Below are 13907 nucleotides of genomic sequence, written 5' to 3'. Positions count from 1 at the left end.
CACATGAAGGAATGTGCTCTTTATGAGTAAGTCAAGAGAGATTTGAGAACCAAGAAAGTATCCTATCATTGTCCTACTGCATGAAATACAAAGCATGCCAGTACAAATTGTCTTGGTGTGACTGCAACAGTGTATGGTTCTAACTGTGTATTGTAGGTGTTTGGTGGACATTATTTGAATAATAGTGGTAGAGGCTGGCAGCAAACACTTCTGGTTAACAAGATATATGGCTGGACCTTTGGCAGGTGGAAGAGGCCAGTTACAGTCAGCGTGAGGTGGGCCAGGAACTCAATGTCATCACTATATAAAACACTCCAGGAGGGACAAAACATTCAACATCAGTATGAGTAAGGTCAACTAATTGCTACAATCAAGTACAACAATATTTTGCTTTAAATGCTTGAAGATAACCTACCAACACAGCAATAGCCCTGGCTTAAGAACTCGCAGCACGCACTGACCACAATCACCTATAGCACAGCATACTGTTGACTTTGAGAGGTGCTCTACATGCTCAGTAACCTACAACAATCACTCCCCTTGCACAAAGGCACTGAGTGGCTCCAAAAATGTGGTGCCTTGCATTCAGGAACAGTATGGCATTGCCTTGTACATAGATGAGCCACCTTCTAGCCAAAAAAGTGATTCTCGCCATTTGTTCATCTGACGTGCGCACACCACACTACTTTTTGAGGTGATTTGACAGCTGCTAAGGGTAATGTTGTATCCTGTTACACTTTTTTCATAGTCAATGTAGATGGGTTTATTCAATTAATGATAATTCCTAATCTGTTTACAAAAAAAGGGCACCATATACACAGAATGGCTTGCTCACTTCTCAGGCTTAAATTCAGTGAAAAACGCGTGGGCGTGGGAGTGGAGCACCCTGAAGTTGTTATAGCAAACCATGCTAAACAATATGATCTACAGTATGGAGAACAAATACAGTATTCAAAATTCCCAAGAAGAAGACATATGCTTGGAAAAACCAGGACACAAAACTCCAAAATCAGATACTTGATTGTAAGGCATACGTAGGAGTAGATACAGACTCAAATCACAATCTAGTAAAGGTAAAGAGTAGGCTGATGTCAGAGAATCATCACGAAGATTCAACATACAAGAAGGTGCTATACTGAAATACTACGGAAAGATTATATGCATTTGAAGTTCTCCAATATTGTGCTTCTGAACGCCACAGTAGGTAGTTCAGATGAGGAGAAAGAGAGATATCTGAAAGGGATAATCACAGGCACTGGACAGAGAAATACACATATGAGGAAGGTAACTATACAGAAACGAAACAATTATAGGGTGTTATTGCCCGGGGGCGCCATCTGGGGTTGTTCGGCTGCCTGGTATAAGTACTTATATTTGACATCATTTTGGCTAATTGAACATTAATGGAGATGAGATGAAATTATTAGGACAACATGAAAACTCAGTTTCCAAGCGAAGCAAATCTCCAACCAGCCAGGAATCAAAACTGGAACCCCCTGATCTAAAGGAGTGACACTAACCATTAGGCCATGAGCTGTGAACAACTGTGAAGAAACTGTAAGCAACAGTAGAATACTTCAATTAGTTGACAAAAGAAGGAAACATATTCATTTTCTGGAAACGAAAAGAACACAGCAAATAAGCAAAGGACGGAAATCAATAAGAAGTGCATTGAAGCTAATGTGGCTGCAGCAAAAATGTAAAGAAGTTGAAAGGGAAATTACTGTTAAAAAACAGGTTCAGCACATACAAATGCCAAAATAACTTTAAGAAATTTTAAAGACGAACCTGTAAACATTATGAGCGGACAAAGAATAGCACAGTTAAATAGAGAAGATATCAGATAGGTGAAAACAGCACCCTGAATCCCTCTCCAAAGGAAGGAACCATCTGATAAAATGACAGAAGATGACTAGGTGTCGATATGGGCGGAATCTTTGAGCTCCAGCGTTAAGAGTCATAGTACACTCGCAATCTAACATCACAGAAGTGATTGCTGAATTTATAAAATTGTTAAGTCAAGTGGCAACTAATGATTATTCAAGCGTGTAGACTGGTGACATGTCATTGGACTTTCAGAAGAATATTATTCACAATGTCTAGAAGATAGCAAGAGCAAATAACCTGAGAATAATCATATTGACAACTCAGGTATCCAAGTTGCTACACAGGATAATATATTGAAGAAACAAAAAGAAAACTGAACATTAGTTAGATGAGAATCAGTTGGCTTCAGGAAAGGGAAAGCCACTAAAGAGGTAGTTCCGACTTTACTCCATTTGACAACAGAAGCTGGACTTAAGAAAAAAATCAAGACACCTTCAAAGAATTTGTTGATGGATAGTACTGATGACATTGCTATCCTCTATGAGACTGATTAAGAATGAAGTCTGTTGAACAAAAAACATACGAGTAAACCAAAGAAAGATCAAAGTAATTAGGCGTCACTAGAAACAAGATTAGCAACAAACTAAATACGAAAATCAGGGAGTCTGCAGTGGACTAGATGAAGGAATTCTGTTACCTTGTGGCAGATGAGGCAATGAATATAAAACATCAACCTGGCACATGCAGAGACCGAATGCATCACAAAAAGTAGGCTAATAGTATCAAACAGAGAGCTCAACTTTGTGAATTCTTGAGAATGGCTGTCTGCACTGTATGAAGTGTAACATGGACTCCGAGAAAAATGGGAAACAAGAGAATCGAAGCATTGACGCACCTGAAAGTAAGTGGACTCTAAGAAATGAGGAGGCTCTCTGCAGAACTGAAGAGGAAACGAATATGTCAAAGGCACTAACCATAACAAGGACCAGGGTGATAAGATATATGCTAAGATAACAGTGAGTAACTTCTGTGATACTGGAATAAGCTGTAGAGAACAAAACCTGTACGAGAAGAGAGAGTTTAGAATAAAAGAACTTTTAATCAAGGACAATGGGTGTAGTTACTACTCTGAAATGAGATACGCACAAGAGAGGAAATTCAAGGAAGGCTGCACCACATCAGTCGCAAAAATGAGGAGAGAAAGAAAGAGGAAGGGGGGGGGGGGGGGCTGATTGCACCCTGTATTCAGATTCAAGGGCAGAACAATATCTGAGATATTTATGTTCTGTGTGACTCCAACAAATGTGTTATTTCGCACACATTGTAGAGCTAGTTTTTTTTATTGTTATTATTACTTCATATTCATGTAAGTACGTCACATGTCACAATGTTACAAGATGCCTATCAGTGCAAACACTTTCTCCATGTCTCATTTGCCTACCATCGGTTGGAGATGGCTTCAGAAGTAAATTTAATAGATGCATGTATATTGTAACATACTTATGTAAATCCAGTTTGGAGTACTCATATAAGAGGACAGCCATTAATCACCAAATACAGACTAGGAGCAGCAAACAGGCACGAAAGGAAGAATTATTTCTATATGATTTTTAGGAAGTTAAGAGCTAGTTTTCTCTGTCCACATATTTCAAATGATTATAGTTTGTTCTTAATCTTTGGTTATCCCTGCTCCACGTTACTCACAACAGCACGCTTGAAGTATATTTTTAAAGATCAGTATTCCTCAATTTTATGTCGATATCTGATATTGGTGAGATATATGCTTCTGACTGCATTCCTAGCTGCAGCAACTGCAGCCATTTTACGTAACATTGCTGCTTACATAGCAGTTATCTTTGTTTTGTTTATCCTTTCCCTTAATACAAATCTTTATCTAACTACACAGTCTTTCACTTTCACAGTTGTGTAACACCTGCATTAGTTTAAAAAAAGTCACTGTCACTCCTTTCTTTCAGTCAGAAGGGCTGGTTAGCTGACAGAATTAGTACAGGAAAATTTTTTCATCTTTATTTCCAATGTTTTTTTTCAATGTCCTGCTAATTTATGATATGAGGGTTATTCAGAAAGTAGGGAATGTTTTGGCACTAAAAAAAAAACTAAGTACAAGAAATACATTTTATTATATACATCTGAAAGAACGACTGACATACTACTTGAGCAACTGACATACTACTTTTCCACATAGTCATCAAACACACTGAGGCACGTATCATAGCGGTGGACAAGCTTTGAAGGACCTTTGTCGTAAAATTCTGTTGCCTGAGACTTCAGCCAGTGAGTCATGCCCGCCTGGAGTTCCGCTGCATTGCAAGCCAGTTCTTCATCTTGGGAAACAAGTGGAAGTCGCTTGGTGCAAGATTGGGACTGTAGGGTGGATGGGGAAAAATTTCCCATTTGAACGAATTAAGGAGTTCTTTGATGAGGTTTGCCGTGTGAGTTTGGGCATTGTTGTGCAAAAACTAAATTTTGGACATCGGCTTTCCTCGGTGTTTGTTTTGAACTGCTCTTCTAAGGCTGTGCAAAGTTTGACAGTACCAGGCAGAATTTATAGTTGCTCCACGTTCAAGAAAATCAATAACAAACACGCTTTGCCTATCCCAAAACACTGTCCCCATCAACTTCCTTGCTGACAAGGTTTGCAAACATTTTCTTGTTTTTTTTTTTTTTTTTTTTTTTTTTTTTTTTTTTTGGGGGGGGGGGACCTTGTGTGCCTCCACTCCATGGACTGTCATTTTGTCTCACAATTGACATATTTCACCCAAGTCTCATCACCAGTTATGATTTGATCCAGTAGCGAAGCACCATGTTTGTGGTAGGCTTCCAGAAATGTCAACACTGCCCCCATTCACTGTTCTTTATGGTGTTCTGTAAGCATTTTGGGCACCCATCACGCACAAAACTGGAGATAGCCTAGCTTTTGAGTGACAATTTCAAACAACAAAGTCCGTGAAACTTGTTGAAAAGAAAGTGATAGCTCCGTTATTGTGAAGCGGCTGTTTTCACAAATCGTTTCATTAACTTTAGATCATCAGTCACAATTCTCAGGCATCCACTCTTCTGTTCATCATGATCTTTGATTCAACCATTTTTAAACCGAATGCACCATTTCCAGACAGAACTTTCACTCATTATGTTGTTTCCACACACTTCACGATAAATTTCTAGAGGTTTTAAGATGGATTACGCCTGAGCTGCCGAGCATGCACATACAAAAATATATGTGATTGGGGTGCCTAGCGGCATCACACGGAAATGTTCCCTACTTTCTGCATAGCCCCTGTATAATGCTAAACTGCAAACCTGTCTCTCAACATTCGGTTTATGCGTATGGGAACTTCTTAACCGTTCTCTCTATGACTCAAAATATGGCAAAACAGATCTTCCATTAAGAGCAAAGTAAATAAAAATATCTTTTACTAGTATGTGTGGAGTCACTGTGAAAGGCAGCACAGACTTGCACCTGAGTGGCATAAAGTTAATCACATTAATGCTGAAATTTCTTGTGCAACTTGTCAGAAAGAGCAACTGGTAGATCTAGAACATCCATGGGACACGAATGACCTGTCGCGTGTGTTTCAAGCATCCCAGAGACAAGAAAAGGATTCAAGACCCCTGAGCATGCTGACCTAATTGTAAAAGGTATTCTGCCAACTAAGCTCAATAGAGACAGGCAATATCATTTATATTAACGAAAGTATCACTTATGATAGCAGCATATGGCCAAAGATGTGTTTCAGATAACATGTAGAGTGGTAGGTGCACTATTGGTAATCTTTGACCACATCAAGAATCTGCTGCTACATTATATGAAAAATTTACATGTACTCTCCAGATATAACCCACAATGTTCTGTAGCTCTGTGGTGTTATGTTCATGGAATGAATACATAATAGTGCCCTAATGGATACATGTCACTGTCACATAAACTAATACAAATAGTTTATCTCAATATTCTAGATTTTATCACTGTCAACACAGTTTAGTGCAAATGAACTGCAATCTTCTAACTATTTCAATGTGCTGCAAGCAAGAGTGAACGCTCATATCCTTCTCAAGCTGCTAATAAACAACACTGGTGGTTTCATTTCTGTATGTACAAATAATGACACAAGAAAAAATTGCAAATGCATTTTTCTGCACCAAATCTTGTTAACTGATTAACATATAACAAGTATTTCTACTACTTATTTCAGAAAAAAGCCCTACTTTCTCATACCTTATCTCCATGCTCCTTACAAGAAATGTACATTGGCGGCAGTACACTCGAACTGCAGTCAACTTCAAATCATTGGTTTTCTAAATTTTCTCAACAGTGTTGCTTGAAAAGAACATCGTCTTCCCTTCAGGGACTGTCAGTTGAATTCCCGAAGCATCTCCATAATATACGAGTATTGTTCAAAACAACTGATAACAAATCTAGCAGCTGACCTCTGAGTTGTGTCAATGTCATCCTCCAACTGGACCTGCTGCAGATTCCAAACACTCAAGCAGTACTTGCAGACAGGTTGCATTAGTGTCCTATATGTGGTCTCCTTCACAGATGATCTACACTTTCCTAAAATTCTCCCAATAAACCGAAGTTGACTATTCACCTCCCCTACCACAATCCTCACATGCCCGTTCCATTTTGTTTCACTTTGAAACATTATGCTCAGATATTTAAAGAATGTGAGTGTGTCAAGCAGAACACTACTAATGCTGTATTCGAACATTAACATCTAAAGATGGTGGTGTGAACAGTTACATTTTGAGGGGTTGTGGGAAACAGTACAACAGAACAGAATGTGGACAACAGAAAAACAACTGTCAATGAAGTACAAGGTATATTTGAACAGATATAAGAGGCAGCAAGTGCAACTAGGCTGACAAATTAGACCAACGAGTGTCAATTCTTAAATTTCTGAAGCAATATTATTGAAATCTCTGTCCAAAATAAAGGCAGAATGTGTATAAGGACGGCAGTAACCAGGCAACTCAATTCCATTTCACTGCCAGAAGGTATTTCTTTGCCTCTGTTCTAAGCAGCCTGTATCCCTAAGGAAGAGCCTCTGCTATCAGTTCACCTTTGGCATTATCATCAAAGATCAAATGACTCTGTCCTCTCTACGTCCATGAATACAGTCTTTCATCTGCTTAAAAAATCAAAGAAGAAGAATCAGAAGAACAAGAAAGCTTATAGCACTTACTGATTCTTCAAGTTTTGAATTTACTGAAACATCTCTCTATGTCGTTACATGTCCAACATATACTTGCATTAAGCATTATTTACACCTTACTGATTACAGTTTACACTTTCAATTTTAAATTTTGTGTCTGCACTTCTTCCTACATTTTTGGTGGTATTAATGAATAATATTTTGTTCACATTGGATCTAGTGAACTCCGCAGCCATTAATGATAGTCGGTGAATGGTGCAACCAACTACAAATACTTTTTAAATGTTTTATTTTAGTGCCATAACTGGTTTCAGGCTACCACGCCTATCTTCAGATGGTTAATATTTTTCGTTACCTAGATGTTTTGATCAACAGCTTGTCATCTGCCCCACACTGCACAAGAATATTTGAGTGTTGATGAGAACATCTATATAATGCTAAATATTAGCCATCTGAAGATGGGAATGGTAGCCCGAAACCGGTTATGGCACTAGAATGAAACAATTAAATAGTATTTGTGGCTGGCTGCATCATTCACTGACAACACTGAATAAGTTGTTTCAAAATTATCTACACTTTTTTCCTTTTTACTGGTCCCCAATTCTGATAACTTTATAGTGAAAAACACTGGTCCCCTGCATTATTGGCTAATTTCAGCCATATAGCTTTTTAAAACATAACTCAAACCCTCCTAGACATCAAGATGACAGGCATATCTCCCAATGCCCAGGACAAGTAGTCACGCATAACATCACAAAACTAGTGCATAATTACTTTAGGAGTAATGGAGACCACTCTCTGAATAGCAGAAGCATTGAGTTGTCAACAGGCATACACAGAAAAGAGAGGAAACTTGCCAGCTATCTGCATAAATCCCTGGTCAACCTACAGCACACACACAGACAATGCCGGCATTGTATTTTGGCAGATGGACTAGGGTGGGGTTAGGCTTTTATCAGGTGGTGTGGGTAGGGGAGAGAGAGGCGGGAGGCAACAAGAGGGGTTGAGGGTGGGGAGCTAGGAGGGAGGCAACCGGTTTGATGGTTAGGAATGCAGGGCTGAGGGGTGACAGATATATGGGCTAGGCAAGTGATATATGGGTCCCACAGCAAGTGGGGTGTGGCACATGAAGGAGGTGATGAGGATTGGGAGGAGTGACACGACAGAGGTAGGGGAAACTATTTGGTAGCGAGTGTGAGGACAGTATGTTAACAGTGAAGGAGGCCAGGAGGGTCACAGGACTGAAGGATGTATTGCAAGGATAACTACCATCTATGTAGTGGAGAAAAGCTGGTGATGAATTATACGAGACGACTTAGATTAACATTTCTAGTTGGTACGGTGAAGGACAGCATAAATGTAGAAAAATGTAAGTTAACGCAGATGGTTAGGACAAACAAACCTGTAATGTTCAGATATAGCGTTAGTAGTATCTGCATGGCACAGTCACATTGTTTAAATATGTGGGCATAATGTTGCAAAGTGATATGAAATAATATGAGCATTAGAGGACTGTGATAGGGAAGGCTAATGGTGAACCTCTCTTTATGGGAAAATTTTGGAAGTTTGGCTCATCTGTGAAGTAAACTACAAAAAGGACATTAGTGTGACCCATTCTTGAGTACTGCTTGAGTGTCTGGGAATCGTATCAGGTTGGATTTAAGACGACACTGAAGCATTTTAGAGGCAGACTTTTAGATTTGTTATAGGTAGGTTATAACAACATGCAAGTATTAAAGATATGCTTCGGGAACTCAAATGAGAACCCCAGGAGGGAAGGCAACCTTATTTCCTAGGAAAACTATTGAGAAAATTTAGAGAACTGGCATTTGAAGCTGACTGCAGGATAATTCTATTGCCACTAACATACATTTCGCATAAGGACCACGAAGCTATGATACAACAAATTAGGGCTCATATGGAGGCTTGCAGACAGTTGTTTTTGCTCGACTCCATTTGTGAGTGGAACAGGAAAGGAAACAACTAATAGACACACAGTGTACCTCCACCATGCACTACATGGTGGGCTGCAGAGCATGTACATCTATAGATGTCAATGTAGATGTAGATGGAGGGAAAGATGAAGATGGCCTGGGCTGTTTAGTGGCCACTGAACTCTAGCATGTTGTGCTACTGGGTGGTCAACTTTGTTATTGGTCATAGTTTGATGTTGGCCATCTACTTTAGTGGGCAGCTGGTTGGTTGTCATAAAGACAAAAATAGCTAAGCCTGTGGTAGTAGGACTGGAATAGGAAGTGCTTTGTGGATGGATTCGACAGGTCTTGTATATCTGGGTCTTCCTCAGGGATATGATCCATGGACCAAGACATTGTGTAGGTTGGATGTGCAACAGAACATTCACCTCTCCTACAGGGGTATTCCGTTGCCCACTCAACTTACACAATGTCCTGTTCAATCCCTATTACACTCCCACTCCCTTAACTTTCATGGCCTCAGTCTTCATTAACACAGTGTCCCCACACCCTCTACCCAACAGTTTCCCATGTGTCCACATCACTTTCACCAACTGCTGCACCTCAATGGCTCCAGGACCCTTGTATCACATGCCTAGCCCATGCACCTGCTGCCCCTCCCTCCTCCATTCCTAGGCCTCCCAAACCTGCTTTCCCCCTCCCATGCACTGGCTCCCAATCCCAACCCCCTTCCTTCCTCCAATCCCCCTCTCCTCTAACCATCCCACCGATACAAACCCCATGGCAGCCTAGTCCACATGGCGAAACACAATGCTGGTTTTGTGTGTCCAGCTGGCATAATGTAGGAGCACAGCTGTGTGTGTGTTTTTTTTTTGTTTTTTTTTTTTTTTTTTTTCACGACTGTAGTTTATATTCACTTGCCACACCTAGTGCAATACTTGCTTTTTAACTTGGGCTCCTGTGTCTGAAATACCAACTGATAGTGGATTACTTCATGGTCAGACAGAGATTCCAAAAATCAGATATTGGATTGTAAGGCATATACAGTCAAATCGTAGTTGAGGGACTGAACTTTAAGAGAATCGTATGGAAGAATCAGTGTGGAAGGAAATGGGATATGTAACTACTGAGAAATGATGAGAGGATACTGTGATAATGAATAGCTCAGTAGGCAGTTCAGCTGAAGATAAGTGGACATCTCTATAAAGGGAAACCACAGACGTTGGAAGGACAAAGATACAAGGAAGGTAACTGAGAAGAAACTTTGGTTAATATGAGAAACACTTCAAATGATCAACGCAGTAAGAAAGTACATGTTCAGAGAAACACAGGAACACAGCAATATTAATCCCTTAGAAATACAGGGCAGCCAAAGCAAAGTGGCTGCAGGAAAGATGAGAAGAAATTGAAAAAAGAAATGACAGTCAGGACAACTGTCTTGGTATATAGAAAAATCAAACAACCTTTGGTGAAATTCAAAACAAGGGTGATTAAATTTAAGAGTGCCATGAGAATACCACTGTTAAACACAGAGGAGAGAGTGGTTAGATGAAAAGAGATATGAATGTCTCTGAGGGAGAAGATGTGTGCAAAGGGAAGTGGCAACCAAACAACTATTACAGTTGGTGTGGAGAATCAATGCAACTGGTGACATACCATCAGACTTCCACAAAAATATTATCCACACAACGCCAATGAAAGCAAAGGCAGATAGGTGAGAAAACCATCGCACAATCAGTTTAACAGCTCATGCATTGGAGCTGTTGATGAGGATAATGTACAGAAGGATGGAAAAAAAAAATTGGGAATTTGCTACAGGACTATGACTTTCGCTTTCGGAAAAGTAAAGGTCCCAACTAGGCAGTTCTGACACTGCACTTGATAATGGAAGCAAGACTGAAGAAAAATCACGACACATTCATTGGATGCCTACCTATAAAAGGAATACATAGTGTAAAATGTTGCCAGATGTTTGAAACTCTAATAAAAACAGAAGTAATTTTGAAATGTGGTGGTGTAGACAAATGTTGAAGATTAGAAAAGAAATTTATGGCAAAGCTTGACCAACATAAAGGGTTTGTTGACAGCACAGATCCTGAGGCATCATCAACTGGTAAAGAAGGGAAGTGTGTGTGGAGTGAAAATTGTGAAAGGAACTCAAGGCAGTAAGCAGGTGCAAATAAATGAAGGTTGCAGTAGTTGGGCAAAGATAAAGACACTTGCACAGGATACACTAGTGTAGAGAGCTGCATGAAACCAGGTTTCAAACCACCACCACCACTAGCAGCAGCAGCAGCAGCAGCAGCAGCAGCAGCAGCAACAACAACAACAACAAAATGGCTGTACAAGTGAAACTGGCTAATAGTTGGTCAAATAATCATTATTAATAGTTGTTGGTGGAACAATATTTTTATTATGCAAGTAGTTTTAAAACAAAATTATTATGTGTAGGAAAGAAGGGAGATGCATGTTAAGATCTATATCAAACTTTTACAGACAGCGCACTGAGAAGCAGAAATTACACACACTTCATTAGTGCAATTCTAGTGAGGAGAACATTAAAGAATGAGTACAATGAAGTATCATTGCACTCAAAGTTTGATTTCCTTCTTACTGTTAAAGATCAAAATGATTGTCTCAAACCATGTTAATATATCAGTCAGTTAAATTTCAGTTTCATGCTCAAGGGAAAAGATCATAAATGTGAAAATGAAATCCAAAAGGCACATAACAGAAGTGTTCTAGTTATGTGCTGCAACACACTAGATACTTTACCAGCATAATATGTCACATTCTAACAGAACTGTAGGAAATGCCAAACTAATCTAAATAGTGACTCTCCTGCATTTCTCTTCAAAAACTACCACTTTAATACGACAAAGACAGAAAATATTTGAAACACTTATTTCTGTCTGCTACTTCAGTATTCTTATTTGCCAAGTGTTTGATATTTCAATTAGAAATATTAATTTGTGAAAAATATCGTTGTCACATTAGTAACAGATAAATTGGGTTGGCAAACTAATACTCAAAGCACCTTCAGTAATGTTCGTGAAGCATGCAGAACTTGGTACTTCATTATGACTGTGACAGAAGCAGTGATTTCATCTTCTCATAAGGTAATCAGTTTATTGGAAAAATTTCATGCACTCTCCAAACTACTTCACAATTTAAGCAAACAAAGCTGAAGTCCACAAATAGTGGGAACTGGATGACAAAAAATATGGTATTCTTAATTTTTTAGTTTTATTGTAGATAAAATTCAGCTGAATTAGTGAAATCAAATACAGATTTCCAAACAACAAAATAAATATAACCAACTTTTCTTGATCTTCATGGGCAACTGACAGGTGAAAGCTCTCTTCCAGGGACATCACACTTGAGAATAACTGTAGTTCTAGTGTTTGCTGATTATTGTTGTCTTCCAGACATTGTAGCAATGCACAAACACAGTCTGTGGCAGCTTCGTGAACTGCTGGAACTGCCTGTAGACAAAAAATGAACATAAATACTTTGTAGAAGCAGAGCAAATGGTGATGATTACTGTACCAAATCATTTTTTTCAAACTTTCTATTCAGCTCAAAGTGAGAGGAGACTATCGGCCTTTGAATTGTGAGTAAATAACTGCACACAGCACCTTAAAATAAAACTAATAATAAAATTATTTCTGTTTATGTTTTATTTAATGGGTCTTGCAAGTAACAAAATGAAATTATTAAACTGGGAGACCCATTTTCATTTCCACTCCTATAATACTTATGGTAACTTAGCAACTATATTTCCAGTCCATAGCGTATACCCTACCTTATATCATTGTACCACATATAACAGCATATAACTTTTGCAGAATTTATTTGTTTTGTTTTGTGTTATCATCAGAATGGTCAAAAAGAATCATCAACAAACAACCATTCTGTAGCTTATGCTTCGATTGGGGCCAACCACAGAAGCTTTGCGAGATCACTTTAATCAACAACCACATGTATGAGATAACTGACGAACAAATTATGACAGTTATTGAAAGAATATACGACCTATCACATTCTCCAGTTATTGGTTGTTGCTATGGTAGATGTCCAGTAAACAGCTAGCTGCTAGCCAATTTGTATTCTGACTGAAGTACATAAAATGGGGTGCAATGAAGGAGCCACCCCAAAGATTGCGACAGCAAGATACAAACGAGAACCGCAATTGGGCGCACCCTGGGCAACGTTGATTTATCAGCAGCTAATCCTTCAACAATCGGAACGGACTTCTAAGAAAATGAAGACCAATAAGACCCTACCCAAACGGTCTTTTCTAAGGCCACTTGTGATGATGTCGATAAATATTGAAGGAATATCGAGAGACAAAGTTTTATTATCTAACTTGTGTAAAGAATATCATTCCTCCTGATTCAAGAAACTCATCGGGGCAGTACAAGACCCACACCCAAAATAGATGGAATGAAGATGATCTTGGAGAGACCACATGAATGATACGGTAGTGCCACCTTCGCCAGGACAGGAATTAGAGTCACTTCTGCATCATTGACTGACAGGCAAGACATCGAGATATTAACCGTTCGAACTCAGCAGTATAACGTTACCTCTGTGTACAAACCCCCAGAATCAGATTTTGTCTTCACTGAGCCTGGCAATTTCAGTTACCAAGACTTTAATTTTGTATTGGGCGATTTCAACTGTCAAGAGCACTACATGGGGCTATAAAGAAACTAACAGCAGCGGAGTGGAACTAGAGACCTGGGCTGAGGTACAAGATCTACTGCTCATATATGACCCGAAACTGCCAAGCTCCTTTAATAGTGGCAGATGGAAGAAAGGGTACAATCCCGATAACATCTTTGTTAGCAAGAAACTCACTGGCCAATGTGGAAAACTGATTGGGGAGCCAATTCCCCATACGCAGCATCGGCCCATAATTTGCACGCCCAATGCAGTTGTTAAGCCTGAACAAGTTCCTTTCAGA

The 13907-nt window shown here is 39.3% G+C and overlaps 1 protein-coding gene across 1 annotated transcript in view; it reads right to left on the bottom strand.

Moving 5' to 3' along the window:
- LOC126416669 (transportin-3) overlaps positions 1-13907 on the bottom strand; it is a 210051-nt gene that overhangs the window by 139847 nt on the left and 56297 nt on the right. The window contains exon 5 of the mRNA XM_050084469.1: positions 12260-12423. Within this exon, the coding sequence (XP_049940426.1) occupies positions 12260-12423 (164 nt within the window). The remainder of the gene's footprint in view (positions 1-12259; positions 12424-13907) is intronic.

The sequence above is a fragment of the Schistocerca serialis genome, chromosome 8 (assembly GCF_023864345.2).
Source record: "Schistocerca serialis cubense isolate TAMUIC-IGC-003099 chromosome 8, iqSchSeri2.2, whole genome shotgun sequence".
NCBI lineage: Eukaryota > Metazoa > Arthropoda > Insecta > Orthoptera > Acrididae > Schistocerca > Schistocerca serialis.
The sequence above is the reverse complement of the archived record's forward strand: the minus strand, read 5'-3'. Positions and strand labels throughout refer to the sequence as shown.